Source organism: Diadema antillarum, unplaced genomic scaffold, assembly GCF_040938485.1.
Source record: "Diadema antillarum isolate AM-2024a unplaced genomic scaffold, OU_Dant_1.0 seq00000507_RagTag, whole genome shotgun sequence".
NCBI lineage: Eukaryota > Metazoa > Echinodermata > Echinoidea > Diadematoida > Diadematidae > Diadema > Diadema antillarum.
Genome location: NW_027271462.1, coordinates 3,593,590 through 3,617,536, shown reverse-complemented (window position 1 = coordinate 3,617,536; position 23,947 = coordinate 3,593,590). Strand labels below are relative to the sequence as shown.

The 23,947-nt window shown below is 37.1% G+C and overlaps 1 protein-coding gene across 1 annotated transcript in view; it reads left to right on the top strand.

The window, feature by feature from the left end:
- LOC139734027 (plexin-A4-like) overlaps positions 1–23,947 on the top strand; it is a 61,168-nt gene that overhangs the window by 1,506 nt on the left and 35,715 nt on the right. Inside the window, exons 3-14 of the mRNA XM_071644833.1 lie at positions 2,928–3,140; positions 8,465–8,602; positions 8,997–9,112; positions 10,240–10,376; positions 12,303–12,452; positions 13,529–13,628; positions 14,060–14,171; positions 14,757–14,894; positions 16,597–16,695; positions 20,028–20,121; positions 22,607–22,797; positions 23,439–23,593. Of these exons, the coding sequence (XP_071500934.1) occupies positions 2,928–3,140; positions 8,465–8,602; positions 8,997–9,112; positions 10,240–10,376; positions 12,303–12,452; positions 13,529–13,628; positions 14,060–14,171; positions 14,757–14,894; positions 16,597–16,695; positions 20,028–20,121; positions 22,607–22,797; positions 23,439–23,593 (1,643 nt within the window). The remainder of the gene's footprint in view (positions 1–2,927; positions 3,141–8,464; positions 8,603–8,996; positions 9,113–10,239; positions 10,377–12,302; positions 12,453–13,528; positions 13,629–14,059; positions 14,172–14,756; positions 14,895–16,596; positions 16,696–20,027; positions 20,122–22,606; positions 22,798–23,438; positions 23,594–23,947) is intronic.

The window sequence follows — 23,947 nt, the reverse complement described above, 5'->3', positions numbered from 1 at the left end:
AATGCGAACAACGAAAAATTTCCAATAATCATGGGAGAAAATGTACCCAAGGAGAGGTGGAAGCTGTCTTGAGTCGAATTTTTTTTTCTTTCCTCTATTTCTCCTTGCTCTTTCTCTCATTTCTCTATCGTGTGCTTGCCTACATTTTTTTCCTAATACCTATCTCCACTAGTAAAGCATTTGATTTGTTTTTGCAGTTCCTCCGTGTCATAATCTTTATAGTTAAAATGAAATTTTACATACCTTAGATTAATTTTAAGGTATTCTGCGATTTTTTTTTGTATACCAAACATTTCTTTCTCTTTTGCTAGTCTTTAATTTCTGTTGTTAGTAATTCTTTGATGTTTAGATGTATGCTACGATTTTTATTTGTAGAAAATGTATAGGTCATACATCCCCCAAACGTGCGCTAAACGTTCGCGAGTATGTCTCAAAAGGTACGCGAACAGTTTGCGATTACGTCGTGAAATGATCGGAAAAAATTCGCAGATTTCGCGTAACATACGCAAGACATTCTCCAAAGTTTCGGAGTCTGTTTGGGGTTTCACAAACATTTTGCGAACATCGCGTGTGTCTTGCAAAGGTCTTGTGCATATGACGAGGCTTTAAAGATACTTTCGAGCACAATTCACGAGCAAATCACGACCAAGTGTGCGCAAAAGGTTCGCAAAAAATTTCAAACTTTTTTGAAATTCTGGCAGAAGTAAAAACGACATTCACGAACAATTGACAACGCTTCCGAACCCTCACGTTTGTTTGGCGATCTTTTGCAGACTGAAATACGAATGCTGGATTTTGCCATTCGCGTCCTTCGCAAATCGTTCGTGTGCTCTGTGAAATCCCACTCTAAGAGTGTGATATTGCATAATTAACAAAAGTTAATCCTATTGCTTTTAAAGTAATGTGATGAATTCTAAATAGAAAATGGAGTTTAGATACGCAGATTTAATGAATAAACAAGATCAGTTTATTTATTTCAGATAATTCATCAGTGAATGTGATGTTTTTCACTCCCTGAACAAGACTCGGGACTATGTAGTAAGATTTTCTGATCAATGTTGGAAATGAGGTGAAGGTTCAATTTCAGGTTGTGGAAAATGATAAAGTTTCTCATATTTTGAGCTCAAAAATTGTCTGAACAAGAAATTTCATGCCTTCGTGACAAAGTTGTATTCAAGAACAAGATTCTCCAAATTGCTTTTGTATGTTTAAACCAACTACATGTTGAAATTTCTGAAATAGAGCAAATCATACATCAATGGAAAGAGCATGAACAATGTCAATATATATGTCAAAATTGATCATGATACAGAGTGTTGACCAAAGGATGAATGATGGGGTGCACGTCACGAGACCGACACCCACGAGTCATACAGTTCACAAGTCATACAGCTCACAAGTCATACAGCTCACAAGTCATACAGCTCACAAGTTATACAGCTCACAAGTCATACAGCCCATGAGTTATACAGCTCAAGAGTCATACAGCCCATGAATTTGACACTAAGCCAGAGACTCCAACCCTAAGCACCTTCTGATCTGGAGATTCTCCAGACTGAAACCCCTAGCAAACGGGAGACTCCAACTTGATGTGCGCCAAGCGCATATCACGAGCGCAAAGTTCCTTGCGGCCGAGATCCAGGGCCCGCTTGGGCCCTAGAAGCTCTAATAACTAGGGTTCTTGATTCAATTCAATTTAATTCAATTTCAACTCAAGAGAACATTTATTTCCAGATCAATTCGTGTAACAACAGTAACAATTCAGTAATGACAAACTGGAGGTGACAACTCAGTAAGCACAGCTTGAAGTGAGTGCACCTTTAACATTTGAAAACGTAGTTGAATCTGATTGAAACATAGCTAAAAAGACATTGATTTAATACATTTACAAGACGAAATACAGATACACAAGAGACTAAAGCTAGGGATGTAGGAGGGAAAACAGATAGGAAGAAGGAAAAAGAGAAAGAAAAGAAAAGAGAAGAAAGAAAAAAAATACATTAAGGAGAGGTAAAGAGAACCTAAAAATATATACACTTGTAATACTAAAACAAACAAGGCAACATTGTACATACATGTACATGTATTTCATTTTAGTATAATCAAGAGAAATTTAGCAGCCCTCACTATTAACTACCTTATATGGATGAATACAACTTTTTCTGGAGTCTTATCTTAAAACAATTTTGAGATGGTGCATTTCTTATGTGTTTAGATAAATTGTTCCATTTCTTGGGGCCCATAAAACGAATATTATGTTGGTAAGACAAGGTTCTGGGTCTGGGCAAATACATTAATGACGAGGAGCGTGTATTGTAATTATGAACATTCTGAGTGATATCGAACAATTGAACAAAATGGTGCTATTTAAAGGCTTATTTTTCAACATACGAAGACAAAAAGTAAGAAATCATTTCAACGGGAGACACAGAGCCAGGGTGGGAGAAATTAAATCTCAAACGGGAGAACGGGAGATTTTGCATAAGTGGGCTTTCGGCGGGAGATCTCCTGTCGAAAGTGGGAGAGTTGGAGTCTCTGCCAAGCTAACAAGGCCCACGAGACCGACACATTAATAGCCGTGTTGTATCTGTCTAACTCGTGGGCTGTTTTTACCTAGTTTTAAACTCATTGACTTTATTTGCCTAGTGTCAAACTCATGGGCTGTATGACTTGTGAGCTGTATGACTCATGGACCTGTTTTCAATGTCGAAATCATGGGCTGTATGACTCGTGGGAGTCGGTCTAGTGGGATGACCCCGAATGATGGAGGCACATTTGTTTTGTAAAGTGCTCCAAGGGTAAATGTAAAATCTCTATGATTATTACGCTGTAATTTTCACGGGAGGGAACTGCATACACATGTATCTTCAAAACTTGATTTGGTTGTTTCTTCTTTTGGGTGGATTGTGCTGTGTTCACCATCCTAGGCCCCGAACACGGCAAATCCAGCAAGCAGACAGTGCTCAGCCTTTGATTTTGAAAATGGCCAACCTTACTTTGCCTATGCCAATGGTGAGAACCCAGTGACTGCTTCACCAGTACTCACCTTCTCTGATATGGAGCCTACGTCTATCATCACTACTACAGAGAGAGACTATACTGTGGCTTTCATTGGAAGTATGGAGGGTGACTTGTTGAAGGTATAGCTGTCTGCTTGTGTATGGACATGTCCATTGTGACATTTAATAGTGGTATACAATAGAATGACTTATAATGCATATTAAATGAATCATTTTGTAGTAGACTTGTGCTACTTACAAGTATATTGTAGTCCCCATCTGCCACTCCGTGTTGAAGGGATTTTGATGCAGAGTAAAATCAAATGGTTCTAGTGTTTGAGAATGGAAGATTCAATTCATGAACTAGAAATCCAAAGTTCAACATATTTTCATGATGATTGGTTATAACCACTGTATGCAAAGTACATGGGATGAAAATGTCACTACGATGTTGTACTTCAAAATTCTGCTATATTGTTTGCCCATCAGAGAAATCATGTTTGGTTAATATACCAAGTATAATACACCTTCTTTTCAACAAGTGTCATCATTACTTTGTTATTATAAATCAACAACAATTTGATGTGAAGGGTATGTATTTATTTCATTTCAAGACAGAAAAATTGTGTGAATGTTTGTGTGCAGGTCTGTGGAGCCTTTGATGTAGTATACATTGACAGTGATATCATCACCCTTAAGTATGTGATGAATGTATATCACTCTTTTTTAAATCATGAAAATATTGGGAATCTATGTTACTTTTTTATCATAATTTATCTAATTCATAATTCTACTGGCACTGCTTTTGTTAGACTTAACCTAAAGCCGTTGAATTCAACTTGAACACATGGTAAATTTTCCCTTTTACAGTGACGTCCATTTATGATCATAGACATTTCAGACCATGTGAAAGACAACAAAGAGGCCTATCATGTCTATCATGGGCTGTGTTTATCAACTTCCCCTGTTTAAACGACTTTCGTAAGCCCTTTCGATAGCCCTTTCGAAAGCCCTGTCCACTCCCCTGTACTATTAATGTGCCGCTTGTTTTCGTCGGCTGCGTTTATCAACTTTCCCCTGTTTAAACGGCATTCGATAGCCCTTTCAATAGCCCTTTCGAGAGCCCTAAAGCCCTGACTGCCTGTACTATTAATGTGCCGCTTGTTTTCTAAGAAGGGACGGCGAAAAGCAATTACCATCATAAAGACATAATTATCTTCCTTTGAGAGTGACGAGTCATGATACAATGCCACATGAATCAATTGTCTGGCCTAATTGTGAGGCAGCTCCAGTTTAGCACATACTTCAAATATTTCTGAGTGGCGGCATGAGACATGGGATCCGAAGGGAATGAGACTGTTCCTACTCTATTTCTCAAACCTTGTTCGTGAAAGAAACACCTCCTTGTTCCAAGCATATGCGTGCATTACACACAGCTGTATACACCTGTGTACACGTACTCGTGTGCACTTTACGTGGCGCGCGTCTTTTCAGAAACGGGAAACGCATGGTTGCGTAACCGCAGTAGGGCGACCTAAAGCCTAGCTCACACCTTTGCGTTTCGAGCTTGCGTTCAGCTGCGTATTGCCCGAACGCAGTCTAACGCAGCCCAACGCAGCACTACGCAATGAAACGAGCTAATACGAGGTTAATACGCAGACTAACGCAGAGGCTTTGCGTTCTAGCTCGCTAGTTTGAAATTTTTTCAAACATCCGCAACTGAACGCAAGATCAAAATCCATACGAGCTAAGACGAGGGACAACCAGCTAATGCGAGCAAGGACGAGCAAGGGCGAGCGACAACGAGCTGCTTAACGCAGGCCAACGCAGCTTTACTTTGAACTGCGTTTCACTGCGTATGGTTACGATACCTGCTCGCTTCACCTCGACTTACCTCGCTTTAGTTCGCGTTACCTCGCTTTACCTCGCATCACCTCACTCTACTCCTAGTACTCTGCTCGCATTAGCAAGGACCGTTGCGGATGTAACTCGCTTCATTGCGAATCTAGCTCGTCCGTCGCTCGCTCCCCCTCGTTCATCCTCGCCTTACCTCGTTCCTCCTCGATCCTGTTCGATGCTGCCCGCTTTAGCTCGCTATGACTGCGTATACATCTGTTCATACAAAATCTAGTTAGATTTAATTAAAATTCACTTAGTTGACTAAGAAACACAATATGCTTACCAAATCATGAAGCTTTTGGAATGATTGTATGCTTTCAGCAACATCAGATTCAAACATATCAGTTTTTAAAAACACCTCAAACTGAGTTTCCCGCTGTTATTGTAGGTTTTGTGGAAAATCTTTTTTTTTTCTCTCAGAATTGTACTGCCACACAATGTATATTGCTGAAAAGTATTTTTTAACACAGTAATATGCTCTGTTCAGTCCTCAACAACTGCAGGTAATGAGCAAGGTTGTCATTCCTGTTATAGTGACCGTATTAGTCAAGCCATTTTGAAATAACCTGTAGTGAAAATAATGTCCTGACCCAAAGCGACATTAAGGGTGACCCTATAAGGAAAAGTTGACTTCAGACCATGAAAACAACATTCAGAATCGATTTCATTGACACAGAAAACCTATAATACAGATTTTGAAAATTATTGTGAAATGTTTACCTTTTTAACAATGGAAGTGACTTTTGAATTTCAGATTGCGGGCATATTGGATTTGGCCAATATTGCCTCAGGGCGCCCTTCTTGGCGCCCATCAAAAATTGAAATAGTATGGTTTTGGCAACACGTGTACCAAATTTAGTGCTTTTTGAAGAATTTGAACCAAAAAGTCTTTGTGCCCTCCCCCCCCCCTAACTGTAAAATGTAAACAATTATATACCAGTGAAGCTCTCTACGAGCTTATACGCAGCAGGGCAAACTGATACGCAACGGAACGAGCCGGAACGAGCAACAGTCGAGTGGATGAGCAGTGAAGCGAGGAGAAGCGAGTTCATGCGAACTGCTACGAGCTAGTGCGTGATGCTACGAGCTAGTGCGAGATGCCAGCGAGCAACGAACGAGTGGCGAACGAGGTACACGCGCAACGGGGCGAGCAATCTTCGTATCTTCGTAGCGAGGTGAAAAGCAAACTAAGGCAACCGTAGGCAACCATTTTGTACAAAATATACGAGCTACAACGCAACAATGTGACTGCTACAAAATATTTTGACGCGGAGTGCTGCGTTAGGCTGCTTTAAGGCTGCGTTCGACTGACGCAGCTATACGCAGCTAAAACCGCAAAGGTGTGAGCTGGGCTTAAAGGGCTTTCAAAACAGCTTTGCGTTTATCAACTTCGAAAGGCTTTTACAAACAGGTTTCTGATAACCTGTTTAGGAAACCTGTTTGGATCGTCACAAATTTGGGGCTTTCGAAAAGGCTTTCCTAAAGGGCTTTCAAAACTGCTTTGCGTTTATCAACTCATGAAAATTCCTGGAAAGCTGTTTGGATAACCTGTTTCTGCCGGGAAAGGAGAGTTGATAAACGCACCCTTTCGTAAAAGGCTTTCCTAAAGGGCTTTCAAAACAGCTTTGCGTTTGTCAACTCGTAAAAATTCCTTGAAAGCTGTTTGGATAACCTGTTTCTGCTGAGAAAAGGAGTTGATAAACGCAGCCATGGATTACATGATCACCATGTCAGATTGCATAGAATTTCTTGTGATATATTCAGTTGATAAGACAACATTGACATAATTACTCACGCAATCATGCAATGTCTGAACTCTGCATCAGTTTTTTTTATGCCTCCGCCACGAAGTGGTGCCGGAGGCATTATGTTTTCAGGTTGTCCGTCCGTCCGTACGTCCGTACGTACGTCCGTACGTCTGTACGTACGTCCGTACGTCCGTCCGCTTTCGTTTACGCGATAACTTGAGTAATATTTACTGGAATTTTACCAAACTTGGTCCAAGTATGAAGTATGATGGGGCAATTAGTTGATTAGATTTTTGGTGAAATCGGCTAAAGGTCAAAGGTCAAGGTCAAATCATGAAATTTTATCCATTTACGTGATAACTCAAGACTGGATGGAGCAAATTTCACCAAACTTTGTTGGAGGATGATGTATGATAAGACAATTACTTGATTAGTTTTTCAGTGAAATCGGACAGAGGTCAAAGGTCAAAGATCAAGGTCAAATCCTAAAATTTATCTGTTTACGTGATAACCCAAAACTGGATGAAGCAGCTTTCACCAAACTTGGTCCAAGGATGATGTATGATGGGACAATTAGTTGAGTAGATTTAAAGGGTGTGTACAGTTCTGGTCGAGGTGTAGATTTAGCTTTTAACATTTTGCGAGATATTCAGAAACCACTCCATGAGATGTCAAAGAGCATGCGGTTCTAAGGGGTATCAAAAGTTTATTCGATGAAAATCGGTTTTGAAATGGCCGAGATATCCAAAAACAAGGTGAAACAAAGAGATCCTAATAAAGTTGTGGCATGTCGCCTTTTATTATTAGCACTTTTTTGTATATCTCAGCCATTTGAAAACCAATTTTCATCAAATAAACGTTGAATCCTTCTTAGAATTACATGCTCTTTCATATTTTATAAGAGGCTTTTCATTATCTCACTTAGGAATGTTCAAAACATGAATCCCTACCTCAACCAGTACTGTACAGCCCCTTTAAGTGACATGGGCAAGAGGGCAAAGGTCAAAAGGTCAAGGTCAAATTCTACAAATGTTGCAATTTCCCCCATATCTATGCAATGCCCAAAGGTATTTTCTTGAAACTTGGTGTGGACATGTACTACTGCATAAAGATTCTCCAATGAGAGTTTCATGTCATAAGGTCAAAGGTCAAAAGGTCAAAGGTTAGGTGAAAATGTTGCAATATCACTTTTCTTGCAAATGGTTCAATGTATTTTCATGGAACTTGGTACATACGCATGTACTGTCTGGCAGGGATTCTCTAGGAAATTTAGGGGTCATGGGTCAATAGTCAGGGTCAAGGTCAAGGTCAACTCAAAATTTTACTATTTCCCTCATATACTAGTATATGCAGTGCTTGCGCTATTAGTTTCAAAACTTAGTACATGCATTACCTAATGGAGATTCTCCAGGAAATTTCCAGCCTGAAGGTCACAGGTCAAAGGTCAAAGGTCAAAGGTTAAGGGTCAAAGGCCAGGTTTCAATGCCCCCCCCCAAAAAAAATATATATATATTTTGTACCGTTATCACACTCTTTCTTCATACCTTGGAAATTACTCAATGCATAAACTTCCCCAAAATTCCCCAAATATGTATACCTGCACTCTTAGAAAATTATGGCAAACCCAGTTCAAGACATTTCTGACAAACCTGTCATTTTTAATATTTTGCCAGTTATGTGAAAATGTCATGGATCACACATTGTGAAGACATTGTACTATACGCCTATTGGGAGAATCATGCATTATGGCGGAGGCATCAGTCGCCATAGCGACATTTCTAGTTTTTTGTCTCATATGATGCTCTTGTTATCACATAGATTCATATATTGAACGACTCGTCAGCCTACCAGTATGAAAATGTTCCCCTTGGACAAGGATCTGTTTTACGAGATGTGTTTCTGGATGGGGACAAGGAGCAAATCATCCTGGCAACAGGCTCTGACGAAGGTTCACGGGTAATAATTGACAGCAAATATATGAAAAAGATACCTAAAGTAACATTTTCAGAATTATTCATTATGAGCGCACAATTTGACACCAAGCCAGTATTTACCATCTCATACTTTTGATCTGAACAGAGCATTGGAAGACGTTTTATCGTTTTCCCTTAGTTTCAGTGGTGATGCATGCAATTTGTTACATTTCAAAAGCTTCTTCTCAGAAAATTTGTCAGAAACCACATTTGATCTCATTGATGTGAACATCTACATTGTACATAGTAAACCTTTCCACTGCAAACTGTGCTTTCTGTCTTGTAACCTGACCTATGATGAGTGTTGTATAGAGATTTTGTCAGTTATTGTGATTATCATTCAAAGGTTTGATCTTGTTACTGTTGTGAACATACAGGTATTGAAGCTGTCCTTGGCAAACTGCAGTAATTACCAGACCTGTGATGAATGTATTGGAGAAAATGGTGGTGATTATGGAGACCCTTACTGTGGATGGTGCACTCTAGAAGCCAGGTATTGCAGACATCAAACAGTTTTAGATCCCTTTTCTCTTTTGGAGATGAAGAAAAAAAACAACAACATCAACCACAGCAAAACAAAACAAAACAAATTTAAACATATTTTTGAATGTGGTAATGAGCTGTCTCAGTTTACCTTTTACCTTATTTGGCTTTAGGAGGATGAAAGGATTAATGACAAAACAATCAGCTATTTTTTTTCTTATATATGTGACCCTGCACCTCAAAACGAACATAAAGTCGCACACTCAGATTTTGCGCGAGGACTGAAAATAAGTGAAATGGGTCAACCTAGCCGAACTTGACTTTTTCATATTTTCTGAAAGAGCGGGTCTTCTTTTACATTATGCTAAAATTTGGTATCATAAAACGGGCAGGAAAGTGTGTTTTTTAGCAGTTTATCTCGAACATTTTTGGTAGAATAGTGTGATTAGGTGTGTCTTTAGAATCCCTTTTTCATTTCTGAAAAACCTTGTCCACACTCTTCACTTTCAACTCTAATAACTTTTGAAGGATAGTGCTACTGCTTTGAAAGTTGGCATTAATTATGGACAGAATGTATTAATGAGGCATGCTTAATTTCAGTTTAATCTGATAATCCCTTCATTGTTGTTACTCTGGTGGTTTACGTCCTGTTTTTTTTTTTTTTGTCCCATTCATCGCACAGCCAGCACGGTTTGGTAAAGATTAAGCGCTTGAATAGACACTGTACTTCAGAGCCTCTTTTCTCAGTTCCCACTTTTCCTGAGTTTGTGCTTTCTTTCCAATATTTAGATAGGTTAGGAGAGTCCATTTGATATGAGTTATACATCGTTTTAAAGCTTAAATTCTTCTCTTTCAGAATATGGTCTTAACTAAAAATTCATGTCTGGCGACTTTTTGTTTGTTTTGAGGTGCAGGGTCACATATATTAGATGTGATGCTCCTTTAGAATAATGTATAAAGGATATGTACGTCATTTACTGTAATTTTACTTGTACCTGCTGTTGAGCTGAATCTCAATTATAAACATTTCATTGTAGTCATCTCCCCCCTCTCTTTCTTTCATAGCTCTTTAAAGTGAAATTAAAATCATTTTCAAGGCACACATATTATTTTTCAATGTGATGTTTTGTCTGTCAGATGTACAAGATACATGGACTGTGCTCGGAGAGATGAGTCTACTCGATGGTTGTCCTACAATGCTGTACAGTGTGTTAACATGTCTGACATTCAGCCTTCAGACAACATTAGACATGACCTGAGTGAACAGCCAGTAAGTTCTGTGTCTGTTTGTAAATTACATGTATATACAATGACCCTGCATGACAAAACCAACTAGAAGTCACTGGATGTGGGTTTTTAGTTAGGGTAGATTCTGAAAGACCAAAACCCATGCTTTAAAATGATGTATATCTCAATACAAATGGACTCTACTAACCTATCTATTAAAGGGGATGGCTAGTAACTGATTAGTGGGAATCAGTGGGAATGCTGGCGGGTGATTGTTCCAATCCTTGTGGGATTCATTTAAGAGTACATTATATATCTATTGTTGTGTGAAAATTATTGGCTTCAGAACGGTCTCAAATTCAAGTAATGTGTAGTTTAATACCCTGTCACTGTACAGGCATGCTAACCTGGAAACTTTAAACTGCACATTACTTAAATATGAGACCATTCTGAAGCAAATTATTTTCACACAACAATAGATATGCAATGTACTCTTAAATGAATCCCACAAGGGTTGGAACAATCGACCCCAGCATTCCCACTGATTCCCGCTGATCAGTTACTAACCATCCCCTTTAACCCGTTGAGAACGAGTCCCGAGTATACTTGGGCAGGTGTCTATGGGAAATGCGTGTTGTAGCAAAATCAGCCCGTCCTCAATGGGTTACAGTAACAAAAGAGAGTGTACACTCTGGAGAAGTAAAAGCATGTAAATTAAATCTGTTTGACTGGACTTACTTGTAAAAATCACGGAGAGAACAGTAAGCCCAGTTGAACAGGTTTAATTTACACGCTTTTAATAGCATACTACACATTTTACCTGGATGAATCAAAATCTACATTGAATTGCTCTGGTGAAGTGTTACTGAGAAAAGAGGCTCTGAAGAAAGGTCTTTTCATACGTACATACTTTGTGCACACCAAGTAGTGCTCTGTGCTGTGAGTGGGACAAAAAACAGGAAGTAAACCTCCATAACAACTGTAATGAAGGGATTATTAGTTTATAAGGTGAAATTAAGCACCCTCTATAAGCACATTATATTCAAGACTAATGATGTGACTTCCAATGCAGTAGCAGCATTGGAGTAGGTGGGCAGTATCCACTTAGAATATCTGTCATACAGAGATTGTGTATAAATTATTTAAGATCAGTTTTTGCTTGGATTGAAGATGAAGAATCCAATTGTTTCTCATTTTGTGGTTTTAAATGATCATCAGAAATTTTTGGAAATAATTTATGCATATTATACAAAAGGTAAGTATCATTTGTAACTGCATTTATGGTAACTCTCTTTGTTGTACAGTGTAGCTCACTTCTCATAATGTGTATGTGATTTCCTCGAGAATGTTGAACCAAGCAGTATTATGGATTGTGTAAAATTACGGTGTAATGTATGGCAAATGGCCATTTATCATATGAGGGAACAATGTATAGGTGTTTACTGTTTACTAGTCTTGGGCAAACCTGTCACTCTGTGTGTTCTGTATTTTGGTTTAAATGTGCAGTTGGTTGCTTATATTCAGGAGACTGAATGATTCCATGGTCAACCAACTGATATTACAGATCTTTGGCAACATTCTTTTCTATTAGTTGTCATACATGTAAAGCTCTTGCTTTTGTCTCCTGTGCTTATAAATGCAACATTACATGTGGTGTCTATTACTGATACACACTTGCAAACTGTTTTTTTTTTAAATCTTGTGGTATTTTATAGCTGTATTTTTATTTTTTGTCTTTGATATGTGTAATATTAGATTGTTATTATTTTACCTAATTATCATACAGGTAGAACAAAGCTCAAACATGTTCTATTCATATGCAGATGAACAAAAGGAGATTTCCATTTCTGACTTGTGAAATGCGATAAAATCACTGCATGGGCATGTTTTACTGAGCTATGATATGTATGATGCATATATTTTAATGTTACAGATTGCAACTTTCCATCTTTTGTTCTTCATTTTACAGTTAGCCATCACAGTACAGCAGCTGCCTGCTTTAACAAATAGTTTTGAATACAGGTGTGTGTTTGATTCCTATGATGTGTCAGCTATTACTTCTGGAAATACAGTTAACTGTACTACGCCACCTTCAAGCTCTGTACCACCAATACCTGGAGGAGGTTTGTATTGTAATTACAGTACTTTAAAATTCATAAAGATGCGACGGACTGATTTTGCTATTTGAACAAGCATTTCCCATAGATATCTGCCCGAGTATTCTTGGGACTCGTCTTCAGTGGGTTGATATGTAATTGTATGTATTAAAGACATTTTGCACAAGTTCCTGGCAGAATAGATCCATTCTCACTGCAAATACTAATACATACATTGTACAAAGCCTTAGGAGCGTTTCATTCATGTTGCAACTGCACTGCATTTGTATAACAAGTCATAAAGTTACAAATGTAGTGCTTTTTTTTCACTATGTAGTGTAATCTTGGCTTGGTGGTTTGATGTTCCGCAACTACTGCTACTGCTACACTTGTGTTTTTGGTCACAAGGAAGAATTGATGTATTGGACAGAAGTCACATAGAACAAATCTCACAGTCTCTATTTTGATGAGCATGCAAAGTTAGAAGAATGGCAGTGCAGTTTGTGATTTTTCTAGTAATGTTTTGCATAGCATTTGGTATACAACCAGATGTTGCTAATTTTCTAATTTTGAAATTTTTCACAAATGGTGTAAATTGCCTTCAAGATTATTATTTTTTTTTGTAGCAAAAACCGTAGGGCATGATATATGTTACTTGTAGTTGATGTTGTATTTTGTGGGAACTTGAAAACAAGACAGTTCCTGATAAAACCGTGCAATAATGTGCACACTTGTTCTTTTTGAGAAACATTCTACTGTGTTGGAAGAATGTGCCATGGCATCAGACACGGTCAGCTTCCTTCCTTTCTTCTTCCTTTTTGCATATGTTTATGTTCTGAAATTCCATAAGGATTAATTACAAATCAATGTATTACTCTCACTATGGTTATGTGTTTGTTTAACTTGCATTCTTTGTTAAACCATCAGAAAATGCTGTCCAAGTTCAGAATTTCATCTGTACCAGGTGTGTCACACAAAATATACAATTCCTTGGCAAGGCATGCTTAAATTCTTAATCACACGCAAAAAGATATGTTTCATCAGTATCTTCTGACATTGTGGCAAACAATTTACCTTTCTTGTTAATGTCTTCCTACTTACAGCTGACAATGTGGCTGTGCCTCTCTCAATCAAGTCGACTGAAAGTGGAGTGAACTTTGTTGAGAGAGATTTCTTCTTTTTTGACTGCACTCGCATCTCATCGTAAGTCGTGTCTATTGCAGTCCCAGACTAGATACTACTTTGGTTGAATTACCTTAATTAAAGGTTTAAGTTACTTTGGAATTAGATATCAATGGATTATGTTTATTTGTTTGTCCCTTTCATATGTTTATGAATCTTTCACAATTTAAATTATTTCAAGTGGAGTTTCTTATATCTGCACTATGTTGTATCAAATGAAGTCAATTCGGTAGATTTTTCTAATGTTCATATATTTCTCAATCGAAGCTGATGATGCCAGTGGAATTCTCACTGCTTAACCAAATTTGACGTACTCCATCTCAAATATGATACACCCAAACCAAAGAAAAAGAAAGAAAGTGTTTACAAAGTGATCTTTTGAAACATGCTACCCCATCTGACATTATAATTAGTGTAACTTACTCTGAACAATGTTCTCACCCTATTTGTAGTTGTTCATCTTGTGTGACTAGCCGGTGGCCTTGTGACTGGTGTGTGTATGAAAACAGGTGTACACACGACAGCTCATCATGTGTAGATGACACTATTGTTAATGGAGATAATGTGAGTCTACCTTCTACATCACATATAAACCATATGTGAATATGAATTTATATCTCTAGAAGTACATATGATGTATCTGTTATTTAATATATGCATGTATGTGTATCTTTTCTTTGGATCTTGTTACAAAAAAAAAAATTGTTATTATCATGCGGCATAACCTTTACATTATTGTTCGAGAGGGCACAAACCAGTGACCATTGTTTCCATGTGCTGGAGCCACAGCTAATATATATGTCACAGCTAAAATTTTGATTTTGATAACAGTTTTATGTTATCTGTTGATATACACCCAGGGTAGCCTTTTCAGTGCCAAGCTCTGCCAGAGGGCCCTTCCATTATTATTAATGCCCAAGCACTGCCAGGTAGGGGCCTACCCACTTAAAATCTTGCTTCAAGACAGAGATTTCATGATGGGTAAAAATGATTTGTCTTGGATAATCGAATGCACCAAGCAGGACTCAAACCTAAGACATTCTGATTACAAATACTTGCTCTTATCCACTGTAACACTGTGCTTCCATAAATTGCATTATTGATGAGTTAAAGCTGAGATTTAGTTGCTTATATCATTTCAACCAACAGATGCCAAGTCAGACAGGCAGAACAGGGCAGGGATATTGCCCTCAGCTCCTCGGTGTGCCAGAAGAAACCCTGATACCAGTCAATATTGCAGCTGGTTACAGCATAATGGCATCCAATCTCCCATTTGATACAAACAAGGTAGGAAAACCATCATCATGGTTCAAAACAAAATTTCTTACTTGTCATAGGCATCTCACAATTAATGGATTGTGACAAAATTTAGAGGCATAATTTACCATTTGCAGAAGAAACAAAAACCCAGCATTAGTTCTTTAAAATAGTTCCAAAATGTGAGTTTGGAATAGAAAAATACTACTGTTTAAAAAAAAATGAATCTGTGTAATCGATGTTAAGTATTGTTAAATAGACAAAATATGAACAGTAATTATAATAAGAATGTTGCCAGACTAAACCGTCTGCAGTTATGGGTTAATAAAAAAAAAATATGATATCTCCGTATATTTTAGGGTTTATTGCAAAAATGTTATATGGTAGGACTTTTTTGATACAATAGACCTACACATTTCCATCAAATGTGATATCATAAACATTATTAAACATTATTAAAAATCAATGAGAAACCGCTTATGAAATGTGAAAGAGCATGCAATTCCAAGAGATTTCAGCATTTATTTGATGAACACTGGTTTTGATGGCTGAGATATCCAAAACAGAGTGATCCTAATAAAAAGTGGGACCCACCTTTTATTGCGATCACTTTGTTTTACTTTGTTTTTGGATGTCTCAGCAATTCCAAAACCGATTTTCATCAAATAGATTTTGAATTCCTCTTACTATGGTATGCTCTGTACTATTTCATAGGTGGTTTCTTGGTATCTTGCAAAAATTTAAAAGCCAAATCCTCAACTCCATCAATACTACAAAATTCTATACCATCCCTTTAATAGAGGTCATCCCATTTTTAACCCATGACACTTTGAAGGGTTTTTAATGAAAAAGGTATTCTGTTAGCTTTTCTGTCATCAAGTAACACCCCAAGAATGTAAAGTAACATCATCTGAATCAATAGAATTGGGAGAGTGCCAGGTATAACATAGGTCAAGTGTATCAACACAAATAGATGGGATGAAAACATGCAACCATATCATCATAGATACCCACCCCCCATGGGAGATACAGAAACCTTTCAAATATGATATTCCATTCAATCAGTTTGTGTATTAAAATGATGCAGATAGCACAACATTTTATCTCAAAAAGAATGTGTTGATGAATCATCAAAGTCAGTATAATGCTTGAGATGACAAGGGATATGTTCTGACTTGTTATTTTTACAAAGAATGTAAAGATTTTTAGTTTTCTTCTCTCTGCCAGTAGGCCTGTAGGTCCTTGTCGTGGTCGAACAGAATAAATCCATATGTTTTGCTGCAGTATGCCTACACAGCTAGGTATTAAAAGAAACTAAAGTTTTGAAATGTTACAACTGTACTTAAGGCATAACTTGTAGGAGTAAGATGTTCATGTGGATTACATTTAAAGTGTTTGCAATCTTCTTCATCTCAACTCAAAACAGAAAGTTCATTCTTACATTGTTCAAGTCTTTAGTATAAAAGTCAAGTGACTGCATATCACATCCACTTTTAGAAAGTGTGCATAGAGAGACGGGATGAGGCAGATATTGGACAAGGCACTGATAAATGTTGCAACCTTTCAGGAAAACATTTCATTTGCAGGAAGACAGCTCCACTTTCATGAACCAGAACAGACACAGCATTGTAGTGAAGCCAGTTGTTGATATAATTGGAAATCAGAGATTTTATAAATGGGGAAGAGTCCAGTTTGCACTTAGTGTATTTTCCTGCCTTGTTCTGTTCTACAGGTCACTAAGTATGAATGTGTCATGCATGTAGACGGGAGTGAACAGACTGTAGCAGTAACAGACTTCAATGAGACATTTGTCAACTGTCCTGCTCGACAGGTGAGATATTGTTGACAGTGACTACCTCACATGTATGCTTCGGTTTTCATGAATGTGCACACTACTCTTCATATAATGATATGACTGGAATAATGTGACCACTAACCATACGAAAGTTTATTGAATTGTTATATACCAATTATGATATTGGAAAATGGGGTATTAAGGTGTTTTGTGGAAACACAAAGCAGATTATGTTGTCTATCCAGGACCTGACACAAATCTTTTCTCCAGTGGTCTGCTCTGCCCACTAAAATCTCTAAATCTGAAATTTTGGTTGCTCAAAAGAGGTGTTTAGCAAACATAACAATCCCTTTTGAATCTTTAATAGTAGATCAGTTGGGCCACCAAAAGATAATCTTACTGGAAATTTGGTGACCCAACATAAATTCTGAGTAGCCCCGGGAAACTTGGTCACCATTAGTGTTGAGCCCTGGTATAGCCATATCAGAGCTTTGTCCATTAGCACATACTTTAGAGTAGACTTATATATAAAGTCATATAATTATTATGAGCATACTATGTCCACATACTAATACTGTTGAAGAACTTTCATGTAGATGCACAACATAGTTTTCATGGATATCAGTTTGTAACGTTATACCTTACATAATGCACCGTGAGTCCGTAATTCAGTTATGAGTGAATGACATTCCATGTGGACATTATGGCTTACATGGATATCTTGTTGTCCAGGAGACCTTCCTAAAAGTATGCAGTTTCATTTTTGTCCAATTAGCACAGATATCATTATTGTATAAAGTGTGCATAAAATAGGGATCATAAAATCCAATAGATACAGATTTTATCCCAGTGGCATTTCATGTGGAAGTGACATATTGGTTTATTTGCTCTGACGTCTGTAATCATTCTGGGAATCATTCTCCGAAATATTAACCATTGTAAGTAATCTGAATATAAACAAAAGTCCTGGTGACGATGATATCCATGTCAATGTATTTAAGAAATCTATTTGTTTTGTAATGGAACCTTTATGTGCAATATTCAATTCATCTTTGGAAAATGGTATATTCCCTCGGAAGCTTAAAGTTGCGAAGGTAATTCCAGTTTTTAAAAAGGGGGATAAGCACCAATTACAAAACTATAGACCTATATCGCTGTTGTCAATTTTCACCGAATTGTTTGAAAAATTAGTCTATGCTAGATTGATATCCTTCATTGATAACAATAATATTTTATATCATCAGCAGTTTGGATTTCGACATGGTTATTCCACCTATATGGCATTACTCAAATCAATGGAAAAAATATCAAATGCATTTGAAAATCATGAGTTTGTGGTTAGAATGTTTTTAGATTTAACAAAGGCATTTGATTGTATAGATCATAGTATACTTATTACTAAATTGGAATATTATGGAATAAGAGGGAGTGCTCTGAATTGGTTTAAGAGTTATTTATCAGATCGTTCACAATATACAATTGTAAATGATATAAAATCAGATTTGTGTTATGTTAAAACAGGCGTCCCACAAGGCTCTGTACTGGGTCCCCTCCTTTTTTTGTTATTTGTCAATGATCTGCAATTTGTAAGTCCTACTTTGTTTTCTATATTATTTGCAGATGACACAAACTTATTTTTCTCTGGTCGGGATGTTCATGAAGTCAATCATATGGTTAACACAGAAATGAAGAAAGTATATTCTTGGTTTGTTGCAAATCGCCTGATGTTAAACATAGAAAAATCATGTTATATGATTTTTAAAACAAAGAATAAGGTAATAGATGAAAATGTTTTACAAATACATATAGGTAATGTTAAAATTAAACAAGTGAATAATATTAAATTTCTTGGTGTGATAATTGATGATGGTTTAACATGGAAAGACCATATAAATGATATTTGTATGAAAATAAGCAGAATTGTAGGTGTTATGAGTTATTTGAAATATGCACTTCCTTCTAAGATTCTTTTAACCATATATCACACAATGATTTCCCCCCACTTAACTTATTGTGCAATAGTATGGGGTCACACTTCATTGTACTTATTAAACCGTGTGTTATTATTACAAAAGCGTGCAATAAGAATAGTCTGTGACGTAAGCCCTTTTGAGCACACTGCAACATTATCAAGAAAATGAAAGTTTTAAAAATTGATCAAATAGTGCAATTACAAGTGGCCATATTTATGTTTTCATATTTTAGAGGCGTTTTACCTGTAACCTTCCATAACTTATTTGTTCAAAATAGTGCAGTCCATAGTTATAACACAAGATGTGCTAATAACATATGTTTACCTTTTTTGCAATATAAATTTTCAAAGACTACAATTAGATATATTGGAGCTAAGTCCTGGAATGAGTTACCTGCTATTATCAAAGAATGTCCTACATTATCATCTTTTAAACGTAGATATAGAATGTTTTTAATCCAAAGTGCAGCTGAATAATTATTGGGATATTTGCCTTCTTGCTTGGTTTTGTTTAGTCTTTTGTGTGTATTTTGTCCTTTTTGCAATTTTGTGTATAATTTCTAATGGTATAGATTCATTCTAAAAATGTATATCTTTGATTGCAATTTGTAGCCTCATTTGTAAGGGAATCGGCCTTGATAAGTCCTATATGGTCTTTTCTGATTCCCACGCATGCTAATTATAGCTGTTTGCATCATTCCTTTTGTTTTTTATGTAAACCTAATATGCAATATATGTTATGTCCATGTACATGTACTTGTGTTTTTTGTATACTTTTTAGCATGTGGAATAAAATTGAATTGAATTGAATTGGATTCAGGGTAACTGACTATTAACCCGTTGAGGACGAGTCCTGAGTATACTTGGGCAGGTGTCTATGGGAAATGAGTGTTGCAGCAAAATCAGTCCGTCCTCAATGGGTAATAGGTAGCAGTGTAGCTGTAAATCACATGTACCTGCAGTCCAATTTTTCAGGGCAGTTTGATAAATAATTGCCAGTTTGTGTAAAAACATAGTGATTGAAATGTGCTTATTAATTACCACATACTGTAAATTTTCTCCATTTACTGTCTGGAAAGAAATGAGCAAAATGAGTGATGCCATCATATTTTTGTTGTCCAGTGAATGGTCATTCTCTCATTTATTACAGAGTATACACGTGTAGGTGTAGTAGCATGAAGTTTGCTTTAATCTGTACAGTATAAGCTCAAGCACATGCATTTATGAGTATGAAATTGAACTCAATATGTAATAGCATGCACTGTATACATTTTGCACTACACCTTGGTTGTTTAGAATGTAGAGGAAATAAACATGGAAATGGTATTCGTTGAGATATGGACTTGATTTTCACGTTCCTCATAATATGCACAAATTGTAATCTTGACACCCACAGTACACGTACAGCAGTGAAGTCCTCCAAACCAATGTGAGTGTGTCTGTCCGCTGGAATTCCCAAAACGTCATTGACGACTTGACGGGATCTGAAGGTTTGCACAAGTTACATACATGAAGTACACCATATTACTTTGTGCATTCCATTTTAATTCTTATTTCTATCATGAAATAGTAAACTGAAGGCATTTTGTTTTACATTGTCTACCTGTCTGATGAGTTTGAGTTGAGTTTGAATGGAGTTTAATTCATTAACAACTATATACCAAGAACTAAAGAACAGATACTAGTCTTCCAATTTTTCATATAAACAATGAATGAGATATTGAATACAAACGAGAATACACAGGAATACACACGCTATATTCAAATCATGCAATAACTGGATGATGACTTAGTGTAAATTATATAAATGAGATATTTAGATTTATCAAAATTCAAATTGAAATGAAGACTTAAGATGTGAGGGATTCAAGGTATTCAAAAGGTCAAGGTCAATATGTGAAGTTTATCTTACATTTCACTAATGACTCAAGAAGCACTGTATAGGGCTTTTTACACTTGCAAATTTTTGCTTAGTCCTGTGCCAACGGTGGGGCTAAGGGGGGGGGGGGGGGGGGGGGGGCTTAGCCCCACTGTTAGTACCGGACTTCCCTTTTTAATAGCCCACTTTCTGTTTACTGTAAAAGTGGAAATTTTTGCGGTGTTGAAATTTTCGTGCATTTCGCGCAACCAGAAACTAATGCGAAAATAAAAGCAGGCGAATATTTTTGCTTGCCATACATTCCTATGCGTGATGTCTTGATTCCGCGGAATTATAAACATGCGAAACTCCTCTAACCCGGCCAAGCGCGAAAAATTAGTCGCGCGAAAATATCCACTTTTGCAGTACACTTGTTTTTGCCAAATTGGGCTAGCCCTACCGATAGTACGGTACTATCTGGCCCTGCAAAATAGCAGGGGTGCTAACCCCGCAATTGCGGTGCCAAGCAAGCGAGTGTAAGCAGAACGAAAAAATAATCCGGGGCTAAGCGACGGAGACGAAGTCCAACCCCCACTGACCAATCAGAAACGAGGTAATAAAGTGCTGCTGGTGCGTGGGTGTACATGTACAGTGCACAGCGTAATCATGAATATTCTTGTGGTTTGGAAAGTACCGGACTAAGAAATACGAGTGTAAAAAGGTCAATTTTCTCCTTAGCCCCGGACAAGAGCTTAGTACGGGACTAATTGGCGAGTGTATGAAAAAAGCTGAAAAAATTGGTACGGGACTAACGATAGTCCTGGGTCAGAGAAAGTATGGGGTTAAGAAACACAAGTGTAAAAGGGCTTAAGATATCCAGTCCAATAATGGCACAAAAATATAAACTCTAATTCCCCTCTTCATGTTGGTGAATTGAGTGATGTTTATCTCCTGGCTAACATCAGTCTCTTGCATGGTTTCATGAAATATGTCACTTTTGGTTTTTTTGTGTGTGTTTAAATGTTGGCATACATTTCTTAAACCCAATCTTATTTTGCTAATCTTAATCAGGTTTACTCCAAATCAATAATTTGTATATTTCATGGTTGGATTAAATTGCTACTTCATCATAAAATGACCCAAATTGAAGAGAATGTGAACCCATAAGTGAGTTTATGGATAGCATATTGTCACTCACATTGTACACAAATGTATGTGTATGGGCATGTGTATGGTACATGTACAATTGTATGGATGTTAGAAAGGCAGTTTGTCTAAAACTGACTAAAAATACAAATCTGCAAAACCTTTCTGGATAGTTTTGTACTGTCACAGAGTTAAAAAAAGAAATCTATGCTGTTTTCTAAGAGGTTCATAAATTTGTATTCATTCATTGTTATTTGTGTAATGTACTAAACTTGAGGCATTTCTGGTTGATTTCATGTGGAATTACTATTTTACTGTATGCCTTACAAGAGCACTAGTAACAATTGATATCACACTTGATGCTGTGATATTTAGTGGTTTAGCTTGATTCAATGCATTGTAAACATAACACCATCACCAACACTAACACTAGCACCCAACTTGAAACCACTCATCTGTTGAATAGGTGAAGTTCAGTTTCATGATAATTGTAGCTTATAATGTTATACTTTTCAAATTAAGAATTAAGTCATAGGCCCTATATCAGGGGAGGACCTTATTGATAAATTTGAGGCAAACTACTGTAAACACAGAAATTTTTACGTATTTCACGCTTCTTAGGAGTGTGGCTAGCGTGAATTCTAAAACCCGCTAAAATACATTCACAATTTTATCTGCACGTTTTGAATGGGTTGACAATTGCACAGCACGAATTCAGGAACCCACGAGTATGTTTGTGAGTCACCCAACGCGAAAAAATAATTGCGCGAAAAAATAATTGCGCGAAAATATCAACATTTACAGTAAATAGTGATCTCCTGTTCGTGTGGAGTCATTCATCTCAGACCAGCGGTATGCACCTAGAATCTCCTCAATCTTTTTATCGTGTAATATGATTTTCCGTTTCTGTTGTATGCTGAAATTCCAAATTGCACTAATTACTTCTTAATGTTTTTGTTACAATGTAATAGTGACACTCTACAAGTGTTCAGTGAATAATGGAAGTTGCAGTCGCTGTCTATCACCCGTGTCGACGCCTACAAAGCTAGAATGTCTCTGGTGTGGTGATGACTGCAACGTCCACGAGAGCGAAGTCTGCCAGGGGAATACTCCCCTTGATCAAAGCCAATATCTACAATGTAATCCCCCTGAAATAACTGGTGTAAGTACATTATCAGACTTAATGTTCATTGACCTGGGATGATGTTAATATTAGAATGTCCTTGATTGGGAAGTCATGATGCAGTTCAGCCTGTTACGGAGATACTGTTTTGGATAGGGATATGACAACAGTGATTAAAAACAGTGTAGTCAATGAATGCTTTGAATAATTTTGTTTTTGAACTTGTACCTTGCTTTTTGAAATTACATCATATTTTGCATAATACAACATAGTAAATTGTATGCAGGACTGGTCATGTGTATTATGCAGATTGCGTATTTGTAAGCGATTATCTTTTTAAATTGTGTGTACTTGATGTAAGGGTTGAAATTCTGTATACATCAAAATACTCTCGGCATACATGTAGGTTCTACTCACAAAATGTGACTCAAAATTCAGAATATATGAATTTATGCCATATGCATTATGAAAGAAACTTTAGTCTGTGTCTCTTATGTGGGTGTTGTTTTTGCTTGTAGATAGAAAACTGACAAGCAATGGGTGTGTGACATGTTGAAAAAGTAATTTAAGAAATTTTAGCAAATGTCAATAGAAAGCACATGTTCCTTTTCAGTTTTGTGGGTGATACATGATCAATAGCATAATAATTATAGTTTTTCCTCTCTGAAATTCTTCGATAGTTCTACCCTGCAATTGGACCAGTAGATGGAGGAACAAGATTAGAAGTTTTTGGAACTGACCTTGGAGTGAACTTTGAGGATATCTCCAGTATCACAGTGGCAGAGACTGAATGTAATTTAAATGGCATGGAAGAGTTCTATGACCCTGGGCAAAGGTTTGTATTTTGAGGCAAAACTGTAAGTGTATTTTGAGGCAAAAAGATCAAGGTAACCATCAACGGACACGTACGGGCCTAATTTCTAGTTCAAATTTTCACTTTTACATCGACATCTGTCAAGTTTCATCCGACATGTGAACGATTTGGCTTCTTTCCCGTTTTATTATGGACCTCCCAGGAGTGAGTCTGAACATTATTTCGTGCAATCTAGTTAATAAATATACGTTTTGAAGTGGTCTTATCTATAGATGGTGTATGCAGTTTTGACGTACGACATTCCGCCAAGTTTCCACGGGGCCAGAGCTGGGTGACGAGAAGCTTCCAAATCGGTCAACATAAACTCGAACTTGC